The sequence below is a fragment of the Lepisosteus platostomus genome, chromosome 11, assembly GCF_059453375.1.
Source record: "Lepisosteus platostomus isolate fLepPlt1 chromosome 11, fLepPlt1.hap1, whole genome shotgun sequence".
NCBI lineage: Eukaryota > Metazoa > Chordata > Actinopteri > Semionotiformes > Lepisosteidae > Lepisosteus > Lepisosteus platostomus.
In genome coordinates, this window is record NC_142621.1 from 47242247 (window position 1) to 47260690 (window position 18444).

Genomic DNA, 18444 nt, shown 5'->3' on the forward strand with positions numbered 1-18444 from the left:
CAAAGAGGATCCCTTCAGTAATATTTCCCCCTACACTCAGCGCCCGTGAATAACGATGCCTCTTTCCACGGCTTCTCCCTAACCTATCGCCCGGCTACCGCGCCTCAGCCCCCTCTGCCCGCACGTTTCCCCTCTGTTTAAGGGGTGCAGCACAGCCCAGCTCGGTTCGTCGGGAAGACTGCCGGACCCCGCTAACCCAGGCATGAAGGTAACTGAACTGCACCGCTCCAGGTCCTGAAGCCGGGAGGAGGAGGAAGCGGGACTGGCCAGCACGGCCGCGCTTTCCAGGAAGCGAGGAGAGTTCACATCTCCCAGCCCACAATGCTTTGGGGGAGGCTGACAAGTGGAGGCAAGATGGCGTAGAAAGTAGAGCTAGGTAAGTACAGACTTCCCATTTTTCGGCTCCGTGCGTCGCGCTCCCCCGCCGTGAGCCGGCCCGGGGACGCCGCCGCCGTCTGCGGCTCCCGGGGAGGAGAGCAGCGGGCCGGCGAGCCCTGGCCGCCGCCGGGAGGTCGGGCGGTGCGCCGCGTTAGAGAGAAACGGCGAGCCTAAACAGGAGGCCCCTACCGCTACCCTGAGCTCTGGCTGCCCAGAGGCCCCTGGCTCAGCTGACGTGCGGACAGTCCTGTTTACATCAGAAGCACCCCCGGCTCCCCGTGTGCAAACTCGGTCCAAGCACCGCACGCCGGACGTGGGGGGTGAGGCGATGGGGCCGGAGGTCTGGACGGGACGGGACGCCTTGTAATCGCCTCGTTTGGAGCGTTGCAGCGTTACATAAAACGGTTTTGCCAGTTGCATGTATGGGGAGCTATCTCTCTCTCTCTATATATATAGACACACACACACACGCACCGAGTGTACTTGTCAGTCATTAGCTTCGCTTCCAAACTTATTTTGCACGGATGTGCTGCAGACGCGGACCCGGAATAAAGTAACCCCAAACGGGGGAGACGGTCCAGTCAGTAAGGAGTGCGTTTCACACCGTGTTGTTGTTGTCTTGTACGACAGGGGTGGTAGTAGTGGTGGTAGGGGGTGAGAGCTAGCTTATGCACGCTCGCAGGGGGGTGGGGGGTATCTATTATTAACTGACCTGGAATCCAAAGATAGGGTGTTTTTCTGACTGTGTGGATGTCCATATCGGGAGCGGTCGGGTTCCACTCCACTATCAGTGATGACATTTCCGAGACAGGTCGGGGTTGTCTTTCCCCTGTTAGTGCGACTGCAGCCCCGGCAGGTACCGGTCACAGGAGCCCCGGTTCGCTGAAACGCCGACCGAGGAGGTCGCGTCGAGATGAAAGACGGCACGTTTCTTCAGCCCGTAGTTTTATTTTATTTTTTAAATTCCTTTGCGCCTCCCGATTGGAAAATGTCCTTCTTCCACTCAGATGTGCTTGCAGCTGGGCGGCTGCGGCTTAGTGCCTAGCCAAACCTGTTACTTGTTCGTGCAAACTGCGCCACGAGTTGCACGGCCAAAAAAAAAAAAAAGATAAATTTTCGGTGTCTTAGGGAAAGGGTTCTGTAATCATTTCCTGCTGTGGTCTGTAAAGCTGAGATCAGCAGACACGGTGGCTAGTGTGTCAGGCTCCAGAGCTGATAACCGTTCAACAGTGTTGATCTTACACACGAGTTGGGTCTTGAGTTGAGAACAAAAAACCTTTGAACCCCCAGCAGAGTCCACAGAGACCTCATCCTCTTGGTTAAGAACATCAGCCCCCCCCAAAAAAAATGAACATAGGATTGTTACTGTAAAGATGTATTCCCATAAAAGTTAAAATAACACCACCTGCTCAATTTCTGGTTCATTACCTAGTGCAATCTGAGGAGCAAACGACCTGTAACCCGCCCAAAGTTTACCAGGTAGTTTTCGGCAGCGCTGTTTCTGACGGGGCACGACAGCTCGGGTGAAACAGCCCTGGGGGACGATTGCCGTTATGCGGCGTTTGCCGATGGGCAGCCTTCACAACCAGATGCCCCTTTCCAGTTCTTCTGCCACGGTTACCACAAGTGGAAGCATGAGCGTGCGATTAGATTGGATGCCATCATCGTTCGGTCACCCCTGAGTCACAGTCTGTGTGATACAGCGGGAAGGCCGCAGGGAATCGGCGGGTACTCCAAAGAAGAAGAAAAAACAGCCCCAGTTAATTTGTTTTGCCATAGCAACCTTTGCAATAGCAAAGGGTGAGCAAGAAGCCGTAATGTACCGTAGCAAACTTTTTTCAGGCAGATCGGTGCTTTGTTAGACTTTTTTAATATGAGGCTTATCTGCCTGGAGACAACCGGGACCAGTTCTCCACTGTGGATGTCCAAGCGTCACTGGTGGATTTGTCTGTTGTTTTTATTAATTTTTAAGGCTGGGTGCTGTGGTTACCCTGTGCTTTTTGATTACATTTCCTGTATCTTCAGAGAAGCACATCTGAGTGAGGGGAACTTTTCATGGAAGACCTCCTGTCCTGCACGAAACCCTGCGGAGACTCTGCAAAGACATTAGCCACTGCAGCAGCCAGTGTCTCTGTGGGCTGACGTGCTGTCATTCCGTTTTAAGTGGGTGGTGTTTATTTTTGGTGGTGTGCCTTGCTCGAGTGTAGGTCATGGCGAAAGGTGGTGTTGGTTTGCAGAGACACACAGCTGGTGCAGGATAGGCATAAAGTACAGCTGGTTTCTTTGCACAGTTAGTGGCATTTTATTCTGCCAGCTGTATACATTGAAGTTCGTTGATCGGACCCATCTGCTTTTATACACTCGGTTTTTATCCGGGACTGGTTCCCTGTCGTTGCGCCTGAACTTGAAGAACAGAAATGGTTATAACTGCGGAGGTCACTAATGTTATGTCTGGGGGGTGGGGGATAGAGTTCATTATGTTTGAGCTGTTTATTGGTGTCAGTACCCGTGTTCATGGACCTACTCGTAAAAACAGGATAAAGACTTTTTTTATAAGATACAACTGTGGATTATAAACGCGCTGTAAATGCTGAATGTGACCTCAGGGAGTGTGTTATAGTTCAGGGCCATTTCTTCCACAGATCTGCTTCTTGATCTGCTGTTTTGAGTTAAATGCGCCTTGAGGGTCGCTCGGTGTGTATCCTCGATCCCTGGATGCCAGGAATTGGGGGGGAAAAGCGCGGCACCAAGAAGGAGCTTGTCACTGGGCGTTGTGTCTCGGGAACCCCAGGATCCCATTCGCCGAGAGACCAGTGTGCTCAAGGATGCTTTTCATTGTGACAGCTCTGCGGGGGTCCTGGGGTCCTGCACTTCTGAGCCCTGGGGGCGACAAGCGATCCTTCCCACCATCTGACACCCCTTTTCCAAATGCTCTGATATGAGATAATTAAAAAGTAATTAATTGACGATTCTGTGAAGTTATATGGTACTTTACTTCCGAGAAGATCCCCGAGTGCTTTACATATCCCTCCTGTGACTTTAGGGAGACCGGACCGCTCCAGTCCAGCACGCACCTTATCTGGGACACTGGGGTTAACAGCCCTACACTTGCAAACAGTGCTGTGGGACCTTAATGACCAAGCAGTCAGGACCTCAGTTTAACGTCTAATCGGAAGGACGGTGCCTTCTGCAGAACAGTGTCCCCCCCGTCGCCACACTGGGGCTTTAGAAACTGTGAGCCAGAGGGAAGGGCACCACCTGCTGCTCCACCCTCAACTCCTAGAGCCGCTGCCTGGTGGGCCGCTCTGGTCCTCCTGCTTCATGTTGGTGGTTTTCACTCTGTCCTGGACATCAGTGACTTACTGGGATATATGAAGTGGATAAGGATTCAGATTATAATAATAATAATTAATAATTGATTACACTTATATTACGCTTTTCTGGACACTTCACTCAAAGCGCTTTACAGGTAATGGGGACTCCCCTCCACCACCACCAGTGTGCAGCTCTGTTTCCCAGATCTTGATCGAGCAGGAACCTCCGGGACCAGAGTTCGTGCCCCAGTCTGCGAGATCCTCTGTGCCAGGCTGGCGGTGAGGCCACGTGTCCTCTTGGGGCAGGGCGACCCTCAGAATTATTACTGAGGGCTACGTGAGTCCGGTCCGGTTTTTGCAATTCTGATGGGTTTGTTCCTTTATTTCTGCATTCTGGACTCCTGGACAGGGAAGACGGTTTTCCCTTGAAGGCGTTTGGGTTTAGCACTGAAGGGCGTGTACTGTCGACGGCAGGGCCCACAAACCCCTGTGGGAGTTCCTGGAAGGCCTGGCTCGAACCAGCATTGTCGGAGACCCGTGTTGCGCTCTGAGCACCCGTGAGCGAGTGGCCGTACTGATCGAGACACTGGGAGCAGGATTTCTCTCCGTGCTCGTGTCTGGGGTTGTCCACGATTGTGACCGATTGGGTCACGACGCGGGGGAGCGGGCGAGAGCTCCTCCTTACCCTGCTGCAGGTCCCAGAAACCGTCCTGAGGCCTGTTCTCATGACCCTTTGCGCTCGCGTGCAGTACAGCAACTAAGCTCCATGCAGACTCGCCCTTTGCTGTGGTCAAGGCAGTGGCTCTGGGCTTCTTTTAAAGTTATTCTCATTTTCCACGCGAGTCTGTCTCTTCTCATGGTTCGTGGTGTCGGAATGTGCATTCTGTGCTCCGATTGTCTCCTAAAGGAAGAGTCTGTGTCCCAGGCATGCAGAGCTTGGAGTGTAACATTAGAGCACTGCATTGACCAGGGCAGGCTGTTTGTTTTGGCGTGGGAGGGATTGCCAATGAAATTTCCATTGATTTATGTTGCTCAGTGAGAAGGCTTTTTCTTCACCTTCTGAGGTGTGAAGTGCCGGAGAGTTGCTGTGGGTCTATTATTCTAGACCAGGCAGTGGCCTTGTTAAAAAAAAAAAATCATAATCAGTCGTGTATTTTCCAGCACGGTTAAGGTTTAGTTGTGTGTCACATGACATTTTTTAAGAAACATAACCTGCTCAGACTTCTGAGCAGAGGTGAGCTGGTCTCCAGCCTCAGCTTCACGATGGAGCTGAAGCAGTGAACACCTTGTCAGGAAGTGTAAAGGCACTCAAACCCTTGATGAACATAGTCCAAGTCATTTTATAGTTCCTTTTTCCTCAGTTCCGCACCACATGGGTTATTTATTCTTTGGGTTCCGTTTCTTAGCCTGAGACTCAGGGTAGTGTTGTAAATCTCAAGTGGGATAAACGTATATGCCGTGGGGGCAAATTTTTATCTAGAAAAGGATATTTGCCGTCTGCCATAGGTTTGGTCCAAAAGACGTTTAAGCTTTTAGCCTAAAGAAGGTAAGTGGACAACTTTGCAAACGTAATTTAGTTTGTGGTTTTTCGACAGGGTTGAGATACAGGGCACGTGCAGTGGTTAGCATTGCTGCCTCAGAGTGCTGGGGCCCTGGGTTCAGTCCCACACCTGGAGTGCTATTCAGGTGGAATTTGTACGTTCTTCCCAGGTTTGTTCGGGTTTCTCCTGGATTTTCCAGTTTACTCCCACAATCCAAAGACGTACTGGTAGGTTAATTGGCTTCCGGTACAATTGGCCCCTGGTGTCACTGTGTCCGTGTGCCCTGCGATGGACTGGCGTCCTGTCCAGGGTGTATCCTGCCTTGTGCCCGTTTGCTTGCCGGGATAGGCTCCAGCTCCCCTGCGACCCTGAATTGGAAGAAGCAGTTAGGAAATAAATGGAGGCATTGAAACGCACTGTGTCGATGCACAGCAGAAACACAATACAGGGTATTAGAGGTAGCTTGTTCTCACGCTGCTAACTCGAATTTCACAGGGAGCACGTCTCATCCACAGCAGCTGTAAATTAAGGGATCAGACTGTGTTGTGTACATGTCTCATGGACGATATAAGAGAGATTACTAGTGGTCTGCCCTCGCAGGATTGCTTTGTCGGGCGGGCTCGTTGGTCCGAAATGTAGTTTCTTATTAATCCTGTGCAACCATCAATTTTGCATCTCCACAACAACACGGTCTGCTTGTCAGGTTATCCTGGGTTTTATTTTGTCATCGGGAGTTTAGGCTGTTAAGATAGTGGATTCCTTGGTTTGGCGGCGGGTTGCTGCAGTTAGCGGTGTTGGGGCCAAACACGTGTTTGACTTCAGGAAAGACTGGAGCATCGGAAGTGCCATTCATTCAGCTGGCGGGTCGCTCAGGGTGGCTCTTGATGCGACCAGAGCTGGGGCGCTGTGACACTAGTGACAGACATGTCAGACTCCTCCATGCTTGGAGGCAGACGTGTTAAAAGAAGCAGAAATGACCCCACCTCCCTTTGTTCCCGAGGAATGTGCTCGGCGGGCAGACGCCGAAGGCGCTGATGAGGTCAGAGTTGTGAAGAGGGGGCAGCCTGGCCTCTGTAGGAAGGAATCGAGGAGGTGTGAGGCAGGCAGTGCGTGCGTGTCTGCACGTGGTTATTTTAAAGCCTTTTGGTTTTGTTTTCGTCAGGAATTCTGTCCCTAAGTCATGGCAGACAGGAGGCCAGAGAAGTCATGTGAAGACGCGTGTGCATCGTTGGGCAGGCGGGAGTACGAGGCGGCGGTGAAGCACTGCACGGAGGCGCTCCTCGCCCTAAGCCTGCGGCCCCGCAGCCCGCCTACACATGGCCTCCTGCGCAGCAAGGCCCTGCTGTTCAGGATAGCAGCTCTTCTGCAGCTGGTGAGTACGCTCTGGCCTTCGGCACAGGCCTGCCTGGACACACAGAGGGGCACTGCCCTGCAGCACAGCCCTGCCTGGACACACAGAGGGGCTGCCTGGGCACACAGAGGGGCACTGCCCTGCAGCACAGGCCTGCCTGGACACACAGAGGGGCACTGCCCTGCAGCACAGGCCTGCCTGGACACACAGAGGGGCGCTGGCCTTCGGCACAGGCTACAGGCTATTAGCACACACAGGGGCAATGCCTTTTGGCATGTGCTTTGTGTACACACAGGGGCACTGCTTGCCAGCACAGGCTACAAGGACATACAGGGGAACAGCCTGCCAGCACACAGTGGTGCCCATCAAAGTCATGTTTGTGTTTATAGTGGAACTGTGCTTAAATGGAACAGTTGAAAATGTGAGATTTCTTAAGAAACCAGGCTGCTGGTATTCATTGTTCATCCGAATTAAGATAGGCGGCCCTAAATAAGCAATTATGTAGTAAATTGTGTCATTAGAGAGGGTATAATGGTTGATTAATATTGATCTATCCACCCCCGCTCCATCCTCCTCCATGTATAATGAATGGCCTCTTCACGTTATGATTTGTAGCCACAAATTAGTTTTAGCTGCCATTATGCATTATCTCACTTTCCTTCAGTCTTTCACATTTTCTGGGTTTCTCTGCTGTTTTGCCCAGATAGCTTTCAGTGCTGCTTGACAGCCTGCCAGCCCTGACAATCCTCATAACTCCTGTGGGCTGGGGTTGAGCCAGCAGCACAAGGGAACCTCACACTGCTGCCGGTCTCCACACCTTGCTAATCGGGCGCCTCACGTGCAAACAGCTCTGTGCAAAGTGTGGGATGTGCTGGATTAAGTGCTGTTGGAATATTCACCTTTTATATGACCTTTTGCTGACACTTAATACGAATAGTGTGGAGCTGAAATAGTAATGCAGTGTTCTTTGTTTCTGCTCCGATGCCAACAGAAGAACTACGATCAAGCAGATGAAGACTGCAAGCATGGTAAGTCCCTAACATTCATTCACTAGAATGCAGGAACGGCTGGTTCACGGCTGGAGCAGCAGGACTGGGGTGGAATTTGTTGAGACATGGTTGTAAAATGCATAAGAATGTAATGTAGTGCTAACACTATTCATTTACTTCAGTAAGCAGCTTTCTAAAGATATTTGTCACTTTCACCCTAAGTTCAGGTTTCTCCGCTGTTAATTGTAGCGGGCCTTCCTGGTGTTGGGTGATGATGGTTCTTGCTTTCCTCCGAAATGTATTGACGGAGGGCCCGTGCTGCTGGATTTTGGGTGGACTTCCTCTCTGGTACGCTGGAATGGCAGCATGGGATGGTGCCATCATGAGACATTGGATATATTCCCCACTTTGCTTTCTGAAATTGTTTCAGTGGCTTCTGTAACGTTAGTGTGCTGTTTCTGCAAGGGTGCAAGGCGCTTTAAAGAGCACGGGCCTGGCCACTGGAAACAGGAAGTTGTCTCTTCTCAAAGACACTCGTCCTGCGTGCAGATTGGCCATTACAAGCAGTAGCAATTAAGACAGGAGTGTTCGACCTGAAGAGAGGGAGCCACAGTATGATTGCGAGATGAACTTTCAGTTTACCGTTTACTTTTAATTGAGGCTTTTCCCCCACTGGCTCAGCCTGTAAAGATGCTCTCCTGAGTGCAGGCTGAGCTCGGTGGCCACGGGTTCAAGTCTGGCTGAGCAGCAGTGTGCAGTTAGTTGGCCTGGGCCCTCAGTGACACAATCACGTTCGTGGTTCTGACACAGGATCTTCTCTAAGATCTCCTCCACCTAGTTTAGTTTGGTTCTGTCATAATCCCACATGTGGCAGTTCTGCGTCATCGGCTCCTCAGCCATGCACAGACACCAAATATCTGAACCTGCGGTTCTTCTCGTACTGAATAGGATCCCTCCTGTAGCAGCACTTCGCCAGTAGGGTAAAACTCACCTGTCTGGCAACTGTCTACTCCCTGTTCGCATTCCCTGTTAGTGGGTGAACGATCCAGTGCCTGGTGGATTCTGCTTCAAAATGATCTGTGTAACAACTGATCCATCCATCCATCAGTCCATCCATCCATCCCTTTTCTAACCGCTTGATCTAATTCAGGGTAATGGGGGAGCTGGAGGCTTTCCCAGCAAGAGCCAGGCGCTGGGCAGGGTCAATACAAGCCTTTCCTTGCACTTGTGCCTGTGACAAACTGAACTGGGCCTCCCAGAAGCCATTTAACCTGCCAGTATGTCTTTGGACTGTATGTGCTGGACTGTGGGAGAAAACTGGAGCACCCGGGGGAGACCTGAGCAAACATGCAAACTCCACACAGACAGCAGCCCAGGGCCCCAGCGCTGCATTAGCAATGCTGACCAATGTGCCCCCATGTCACCCCGGTGTAACGAGTATAACTGCGGTCAGGGGTTTGTTGAGCTGAAGGCCTTGCTGCTTTGCTGTTGCAGTGCTGGCTGAGGGGCTGGCGAAGGGAGGCAGCTCGTTCCAGGCCGTGCTTCGCTGCCTGCTCGCCGAGGGAAGCCTGCAGGAGGTGTCTGGCGTCCTGAACAAGTCGCTGTTCGGGGAACCGCTGGTAAATCCCGCCGTTTTTCCACGAATACTCGGGGAAGGTTGAAGTCCCCGCTCTGTGTCCTCGGCGTGCAAGGCTGTGCCGTAGGTACCTGTGTGATACGAGCCTGCAGCCACAGCGAGGCGGCGTGTTGTCATCGTTGCGTGGATGAGCACGCCTGCCGCCGCCGCCGCCGCCTTGCCATGGAACATGTTTTTACACTAATTAAGGCTTTGCACTGAAGCCTTTCTAAAGAGTGTTGACGATGAGTACTTAATGCCGAAAAAACATCCTGCTGTCGAGAGAACAGCAGCACCTGGGGCTCAGGACTTTGTTAGGCAACAAAGAGAAAACAGAACGTTTAGCTTTTAAAACTATTTTTCTGTCCTTCTAGAAGAAAAGCTTGAATCCTTACTTGAAGTGTTCGTAGTGAACATGAATTAGACTTTGAAATTAGGTGTAGTTGCGGATTGTGTAATATAGTATTCAGAGTGCTGGTGTGAAACCACAGCAGTGCGTTTTGCAGGACTGTATTGTATGGACATGAATTAGTTGCCGTCGGTCCTCAAAAGCTACTCAGTTACTTCATTAATGATTAATTGAGTTAAATGCAGTGAGTAGTAATTGTAAACAACTAATGGGACAAAACGGATTGAATGTACGTAAGGGAATGAATGTCTGTAGATATTATATGTGAAGTGTGTGTAGGTTTTGCTGATTAAATAGGAGCTGGGCAATGCATTAATGGAAACCAAACTGACACTCTGCTCTTGAGCGTGTCCTTATGTAAAGACTTCCTGTGCATGTGGTAGTATCCGAATCTTTTGTGATAGGGAGTTAACTTGGGCAAAGGATTCTCATCCCCGCGCTCTGTGGTTTCAATTTAAATGCATAGAGAGATCAAGCAGTGGTGAGTCAACCCTCTGCATGTCAAAATGAGGGAAAGGGGAAATGAAGAGTTTTTGCTTTTTCTTGTACTGTATATTGGTTTCTGCAAAAGTTCAGTGTGTGCTGCATGTCTCTTAAACATATCTCTTCACTTTAGAATGGGATGGTGACGAAGGATTTGACCAGATTGAAAATGCTTCTCTCCGAGATGGAAGTAAGCGTGCTTGTTGAGTATGGTTCTGGGAAATTACCAGGTTGCATTTGGAAATACCAATGCAAGTCTCAGAATGAACATGTGTATGCTGGAAAATGTTTTTAGATCAGCGGTTTCCTGGTGTTGTACAGGATTATAGACAGTCTTGGCACCAGTCATGTGCAACATTCATGATGAAAAAGTTATTTTGGGAAGTCCTCAGGTTTTACGATTCCTTTTATATTTTAATCAAATGAGTCATTTTGTGCTTAAGCGGGGGATGGAAATAAGAGTCCGACTGCAGAGCAGTTTTGAGTCATTTCAGATTTTACCGTCTGTGGGCTTTTGTCTGTAATGTAAGTCAACACCAGGTCCTGGATCCTTCATGATTATTACATTACAAAGGAAACATCTTGCTTTACTTTGACCTGAACAGTTTTAAGCTTTAAAATGGGAATTTATTTCCTCAAAACATCAAAATGGATCTGTTCAGTGGGAAATTGTCATCACTGCATAGAGCTCCGGCTGCTATTACTGCGCAGACTGTGTAGCGCTATTTGATTTTGTGAAAAACCTGCTAATGCATCTGCAGACAGGGGCTGTCTGAAATCTTGTAATTATCCCCACTTGCAGCCAGTTTCTCCGGTTTAAGAGAGCCCTTCGCACAAAAAAATAGCAGTACTAGTCTGAAGATTTCCTTTCATGAAGTGGGGATTCACTCAAAAAAAACTCAATTTCTTGTATGCCTTCATGCAGTATTATTGCACCTCGTTGCAATTGTCTAACACTGGCTGTTTGATGCGCTTAACAGACAGTAAGTAGACTGATGGCCTCGGAGTGCACAGAAGACAATGAGGAAGGTAAGCACATGGCTCTTCTGCAGAAAGAAATCAAAACCAAACTGTTCCCTTTCAGATGTCCGCTGTTACCTATTATAGGTCTGACCCCTGTTTGATTGCTTCTTTTCTGTCTGCCCTCTTACCTGGGTGCATTTATGTATTTGATTTAAAGCACTATGTCGAGAAGGAGTTCAGGCCTGAAAGTAAGACCCCGTGTCCTTTTCGAGTCATTGTTCACGGCCAGCGCAGACTGCCCAGGCTGCAGTTTGCCTGTTGTTAGAGTGCCTGTGTCGGGGGCCACACGTTACACCTGTGCTCTGGTTTCTCTCTGCAGACGAGCAGGATGGGTGGCATTTTCGGCCTCCTCCCCGGGGGGTGACCAGCAGCGAGGAGTACACGCTGTGCAAAAGGTAATGTGGCCGGCCAGGTGCTCTCAGACGCACGCTCAGATAATGCAAGAGTCCGCGCGTTGGTCTGTGAGCTGGAGTTGAGGTCAGCGGTTTGTCTGTTGTCGCATAAAAGTTTGGGGCATGACGCCCGACTTGTCTTAAAACTTGTACGAAAGTAGTTTCTTGCAGCAGCTGAGTTCTAGCACGACCCACTGCTCAGCTCAGCGGTTTGGATATACTCTATTACCCCAGCGGTGTTCCTCTTGAGAGCAGCGTGCAGGCACACACATGCCGATTGTGTTTACTGATGGCTTTCTAAAAGGCTGGCCGAACCGTGCCGTTGGCGTGTGCCGGGGGTGTGTTGAAGTTCAGAAGGGGAAAAACTGGAAGATGCGCAGGTGTTTTCTTGTGCTCTGGCAGTGTCTTGTGCTGATCAGGTTACTGCAGGTATGATAAAATGTGTTGTGTAGTATCTGTAAGTCCTTATGAAAAGCTGTGGTTCTCCCCCGTGTAGGTTTTTAGAGCAGAGGATTTGCAGATATGGTGCTCAGTGCACCTCGGCGCATTCGCAGGAGGAGCTGACCGAGTGGCAGAAGAGATACGCTTCCAGGCTGATCCGGCTGAAGCAGCAGCAGCAGGAAGGCAAGCAGCTCACTGGGAATTACATGGAGGCCCTCATTGAGAAATGGATGAACTCTTTGTCTCCGGAGAAAGTGGTACGGCTTGCTTCTCTCACGCGGCGAGCGCACCAGAGCATAAAACTGTGGATTAACACCAGGGCCGCAAGAAAAAACGCTCGGGCTCCCTGTTCTTCCCGACAGCCGGATCACATGAAGGATTTTCCCATTCTGCCTTCTCCCCTGCCCCCCAAAGCCATAAGCAAAAGTAACCCTCCCACTGCTGTTGCAGCTTTGCAGATTGTTCAGGTTAGATCAGGTGAAATTCACGACATGGCCCCTCTTAAGGCAGGGAATGCAGCGGCAGCGTCGTTCCCGGGGCTCAGAAATCGGACCGATTTAACCGCAGTGGTGCTCCGCTGAGGATGAGATGCTGCGTAGTTTTGCGAGTCAAAGCAGGATAGTGACTCCCAAGCCCTTTCATGACGAGGCCAGAGTGCCCAGTTGCTGTGACATGGACTGGGCGGCCAGTAGTCTCACAGGCAGGCTGATTCGGGGCCACGTCTGGCCAGTCCTGGTCCTGGGAGGCCGGACGCTCTGCTGGTTGTCTGGGTCTTTTTAATGCGGAGGCACCTGAAGAGCTGGGCGAAGCTGGCAAATTGGTCCGGATGAGTCAGCAGCGTAATGGAGGTTGAATTTAATAAGAGCCGAGTTGGAATGAAACTCCTGGGCTCCAGTCCCGGAGGTGGGCAGCATCCATCTAGCCTGTGCTGCTTTCACACCGGCCAGGGAGGGGGAGGACGAAGGCTCCCGCTTCAGGGGCAATTCTGTTAAAATATATGAAATATAGTAGTACAGTAGTTTATTCCCGTACATTGGAATTTGTAAATACACCATCTCTCGGGACATGCACAGTACAACCGATAAAACCACACAATGTTGGCAGTACATTACAAACATAATAAATAATAACAACAGGAACAATAAATATGTTTTGGGACAATAAATATGTAGTAGTTAGAAAAAAACACCCATGGTAGACCATGCAAAAAGTGCATAGTGCAGGTGTGTATTGTGTCTGAGGCATTGCAGTTAGCTTTTGAGAATGTGCACTGCAGGAGGGTAGAAATATACACCTGATAGTGGAGCAGTGCACAAAGCAGGGGGTCCCAGCTCGGGGCCTGGGAATCTGGAATCCAGCAGGTCTCTGCAGCTGTAGGCTAGTTTAAGCCCCGTTTTAACCTTAACTGGGTCAGCGATGAACCGCTTGTAACTTCATGAGACCTAGAAGCCTCACTCCCTTATGGACCCCAAAGACTGGAGTTTGGAAACCTTGGAATGAGCACACTTTCAGACGGACACGCACGCATATTTTAAGTAAAGATGACCATTTTGTGTCTGTTACTGCCTTTCTGTATGTAGCGTTTTGAGCCACGGCCCTTTTCTCCTGCCTTGTTCTCAGCTCAGCGAATACCTGGAAGGAGTGAGTGTGGAGCACAGCTCCGATCTGTCGGTCACAGTCACCACCAAGAAGTCGTGCCACTCCTGGACGTTTACGCTCTGCTGCAAGGTCAGAACGGATACGGCCGTCTTCCGGCCCTTTGCCTTTTGTGAATGCATTTCCCCTAATGCAACGTGATGCCAGATTAATATCGAGAGAGCTAGAAAAGGAGGTTAGTTCTTGTACCTGTAGGTTTGCTACCAACGTTTCTGCCTTGCTGATAATACGTTCAGTGATGTGAAGTTACACTGATGAAGCGAGATGTTTGTTGCTTTGTTCCAAGTGTCGCTCTCCCTCCGTCGCCGTTGCTCGGTGGAGCACGGGACTGCGCGCGGTGTAAAACATGTTCTCGATGCCCCCCAGCCGGCCAGGACGCTGTACCGGATCGCTCTCCTGTACGACGCCCACCGGCCCCACTTCGGCATCACCGCGGTGTCCACTGGGGACGCCTCCAGCCTGCTGGGGCAGCAGGTCCCGGAGAGCTGCCAGGAGTGGGTGGGAGGCAGCGTGGGCCAGAACGGGATGGACCACTGCGTCTACGAGGTCGTCGTGGGCTTTAGCACGGAGATATTCGGGACGTTTCGGCAGACGATCGTCTTCGACTTTGGCTCGGAGCCCGTGCTGATGCAGAGAGTCATGGTGGATGCCGCTTCCATCGAGGGTACGTTCCAGAATGTGCGACTGTATCCAATCACTGGAGTTGGAGCGGGCGGTGCCCCTTCAGCTCAGTCCTGTTTGGGGGGGGGGGGGGGGGAAGGGAGCTTGGAATTGCAGAGTCCAAGCGGGTGCTGTAGGTTTTCCAGATTTTTTTTTCACGCCGAGACTCGGCTAGGGATGAGGCTGAACTGCTGTGCTCAAGACTCAGGACTGCAGCCTGTAGTCGATGCTTTTTAAAATCACAAGCTGGAGCGCCATCATAACCCGTCGGGCTTTGCGATTGGCGCCCTCTAGGACTGTACGCTGTCCCTTTAATGCAGGTGAAAACACCAGGTAAAGGAGCGATGTCGCTGGGTGGTCAAGCCCTAGACCTTTGCACCTTTGAAACGCCATACCTTGGCGGATCTGTCTGCTGTAGCGACTTTTTAATGCTCTGTAGGTTTACCACCCTCCCACACCGTTAGTCTGATGGACATTCCCAGGGTCTGCCCCAGACCCCGGTTTCTGAAAATGACCTATTCTACGACGACAGTGGCCACAGCCAGATGTTAGTCTCCACAATATCACAGCTCTTGCTATTCTTGCCCTGTACCCAGATGTGCCTCTCTCTGGGGGTGCCCTCTCATTTGTTTGTGGAGGGTTGTGGGGCGGTGTTTCTTGGTCTAGTCTTCCCATATTCTGGTTGTGGTTTGGTTCCTTGTTAACGAGCACCCCGCCTTGTCTTTTTCATTCCACCACTGGTTTTGACTTGGTCAGCTCTGATGTTGTGCCGATACAGTTGCCATCAGTCACATTTGAGTTTTCTGAATTGGTTAAAATTGAGGTGAGTCCCAGGGCCTCATTAATTTGTCAGAATATTTGAGTTTTGGTCCTGCTCGGCCCTGCAGACCTCGAGCACCTGATGCAGGCGAGGCAGCAGCTCCTGCTGTCAGTGAAACGCTGGGACTCCTGCTGCAAGACGATCGTGGAGTTCGAGCCCAACGAGACCATGGAGCTGGAGCGCAGCCTCCTGGCCCGGTACCAGATCCCTCTGTCCGCGGACCAGCTCTTCACCCAGTCCGTGCTGGACAAGACGCTCACCAAGGAGAACTACCAGTCCCGGCTGCACGACCTGCTCTACATCGAGGAGATCGCGCAGTACAAGGAGGTTGGCAAGTGAGTGTACAAGTACAAGGAGGTTGGCAAGTGAGTGTACAAGTACAAGGAGGTTGGCAAGTGAGTGTACAAGTACAAGGAGGTTGGCAAGTGAGTGTACAAGTACAAGGAGGTTGGCAAGGGAGTGTACAAGTACAAGGAGGTTGGCAAGGGAGTGTACAAGTACAAGGAGGTTGGCAAGGGAGTGTACAAGTACAAGGAGGTTGGCAAGGGAGTGTACAAGTACAAGGAGGTTGGCAAGGGAGTGTACAAGTACAAGGAGGTTGGCAAGGCAGTGTACAAGTACAAGGAGGTTGGCAAGGCAGTGTACAAGTACAAGGAGGTTGGATGGAGGAACGTTTCGGTCGTGGTGGTGGTGGTGGGGGGAACGTCTAGGACTGTACAAACCCCATGCTCACCACAGCAGCTCTGCCCCCGGGGGTGACTGCAACCGACTGGGGACTCCCTGCCCCGTTGGGGTGACCGCGGCGGAGCGCTGGAAGGGGGTACTGCTTGGGCTCCCGGGGGACTCCACAGTGTTTCCTCCATCTCGCGGTTGCAGTCTGCTGGTCGTGTTGATGCTTTTCCAGTTTGGATTTTTTTAATGCATTTCCTGTACTTATACACACTCTTCTATGATCTATAACTTGGTGTTTTTACAGAGAATCTGATGGTTTATTGACATTCTGTAAAGCACCTCAGTAAACAAAAAGACGGAAACCTTTTGCATGTTTATGTGACGTGCTCACTTTTTATATTCAAGTGAAGGTACTGCACAAGAAAACTTGTTGCAACAAGGTGCTTTTGATGATCAGTTCTGGAAGCTTCTTGGGAAAATACGTACGATTATGAACGTCTGATTGCTGCGTGTACTTCATGTCCACTAGGTGGCAGGGTAGCTCTTCAACTGAGGAGAGCACCTCTTTTTTAGCAGAAGAGAGAGTATGGTGGATGTGGGAGGGTGCAGTTTAAGCATTTTAATAATGCATGTCCTAAAGGTGTCTCCTGAGAATTGAGATGGTTTGAGATTTGTATTAGAATAGAATTCATTTCTTTTAAAATGGAAATGATTTGCAATTTCATTGCTAATGCAGCACCTGCTGCTCGGTAGGGATTTTTATGTTTATTTCTTATAAAATATCTGAAGCGGACCAGCAGACTTATTAAGTTATTAGAGTGATACAAACCCGATTACACAGAAGTCACAGGAGTAACCTTCTGGGAAATCCAATAAGAGAAAGTGACTATTGCTGTCTGTTCCAGGACTTTATTTTCCATTATTTATGGCCTTTTTTCTTGATTCTCTTTCCCTTTAAGATGTGCCTAGAAGGCATTTAAAAGCCACAAGTTTCAGTTCCTCATCTGGTTTCTTCTTGACGTTCTCAATGGTCATGGTCTTGCCGTGAGTTAAGCATTGACCATTCGTGAAGGGGAAACAGGTGGTCGGCTTGTGGACGAGCGGATCTGCAGTCCAGTTCAGGCTCCGGACACTTCTTGTCCGCAAATCCAGCTGCAACGAGTACAAGTCTCTCTCCTCCTCCCCCCCCCCCGCTCTTCAGCGCAGCGCACAGATGACTTGATAAAACGCATTTCTGTTTCCTTCCAGGTTCAACATCAAAGTCCAGTTGCAGCTCGTCGCCAGTTTCATGCTCACCGGCATCGCTGGGGGGGCCAAGTACGCCCAGAACGGCCAGCTGTTCGGCCGCTTCAAGCTGACCGAGACGCTGTCCGAAGACACGCTGGCCGGCCGCCTGGTGATGACCAAAGTCAACTCTGTCCTGCTGCTGCCGATCAGCAAGGACAGCAGGGCGCAGGCGTCAGGAACCAAAGAGAAGGTGTACGAAGCCGTGATCGAGGAGAAAACCAAGGAGCACATCTTCCTGAGGGTGTGCAGGGACTGCTGCGAGGAGCTGGGCCTGCAGGCCGACCACGAGCTGCAGGTAACCGGCCCTCTGGGGAGACGAGCTGGGAAGGAACGAGAGCCCTGAAGGCTGGGGTCCCGGCGCTGTCGTGATGTGTCTTATGAGCGCAGCTCAAGGCGCCAGAGAGTCTCCGGGGTGGTGGAGGTGTCCAGGGATCTGGGCCTGCTGCTGTGCAGTGGGTGCAGAATGAGTGTCTTGTCTTGTTTCATATGGGCGTTTTTTTTCGTACCAGTGCTTCCCACGCGTGCAGTCCTCGGGTCCCGAGAGGAGGACATGAGGAAGGGGGTTTCGCTGATCCGGATGAGCTTAGCTGGGTCATTTTAGCCCTTTTGTCTGGGTCTCAAGCATAGTGCAAAACCAGTTCGTGGAGGCAAACCAGCGAAGCATGGCCTGGGCATTGTAGCGTGCTGCTCCCCCTTTCGGTAAAACCTGGAGCTGCTGCAGGCCCCCACTGAGTGGAACTGCTGTGCCGTCACACATGGAGGCCTGCTCCTGATCAGCCACTGCGGGTCCCGCTGGCCACCCTGGTGCAGGCCAGAGCAGCGCACATGCTGGGAGCTTTGATTGGCAGAGACATCTTAAAACACAGAGGATATCGAAAGTCTACACACCCTTCCTGAAATTTCAGCTTTTGTTGACGTAAAGGCTGAAATCAAGACAAATCACGTCAGACCTTTTTTTCACATTTAATAGGACAATAAGTGGAAAAACACATGGATCATTTTTAGGAGAAATAATTAAAAATAAAAAACTTTCAGTGACTTTTGAAAGTGACTCCACTGACGTTTCATATCCATTGTTGGTGCTCTGTCAGAAAAGGTGTGCCAGGAGCTAACTGTTGTTGCTCTGGTTTGTAGGGCTGCTGTTACTGGTTCCATTCATGCACAGCAGCTTTTCAGATGGTTTGGTTCTTCAGAATTGAAAAACCTTGCTCTGCATCTGCTAAGCACAGATTTTTTTAAAAGCCGGCTTTAAGGACTTGAAGGTGAAAGACTGCACTATCGATTCCAAGTTAGGAAAGGTTACATGCCTTTGCAAGCCTTGCTCTGAAAACGATTTAAAAAAGTTTAAAAGACAGGAGATTAATCTGACAGATTATTTTGCTCGAGAGTGGCATTTTCTTTTTGTCTCAATGG

General features: G+C 50.6%; 1 protein-coding gene across 2 annotated transcripts in view; it reads left to right on the forward strand.

Moving 5' to 3' along the window:
* Positions 1–239: 239 nt before the first annotated feature.
* The window catches only part of helz (helicase with zinc finger), a 67022-nt gene continuing 48817 nt past the window's right edge, over positions 240–18444 (forward strand). For both annotated transcript variants that reach the window (XM_088600120.1, XM_088600121.1), the window contains exons 1-12: positions 240–376; positions 6396–6605; positions 7576–7612; positions 9068–9192; positions 10214–10270; positions 11061–11109; positions 11423–11498; positions 11992–12193; positions 13557–13664; positions 13959–14256; positions 15140–15407; positions 16993–17326. In XM_088600120.1, the coding sequence (XP_088456246.1) occupies positions 6414–6605; positions 7576–7612; positions 9068–9192; positions 10214–10270; positions 11061–11109; positions 11423–11498; positions 11992–12193; positions 13557–13664; positions 13959–14256; positions 15140–15407; positions 16993–17326 (1746 nt within the window). In that variant the 5' untranslated portion in view covers positions 240–376; positions 6396–6413. The remainder of the gene's footprint in view (positions 377–6395; positions 6606–7575; positions 7613–9067; positions 9193–10213; positions 10271–11060; positions 11110–11422; positions 11499–11991; positions 12194–13556; positions 13665–13958; positions 14257–15139; positions 15408–16992; positions 17327–18444) is intronic.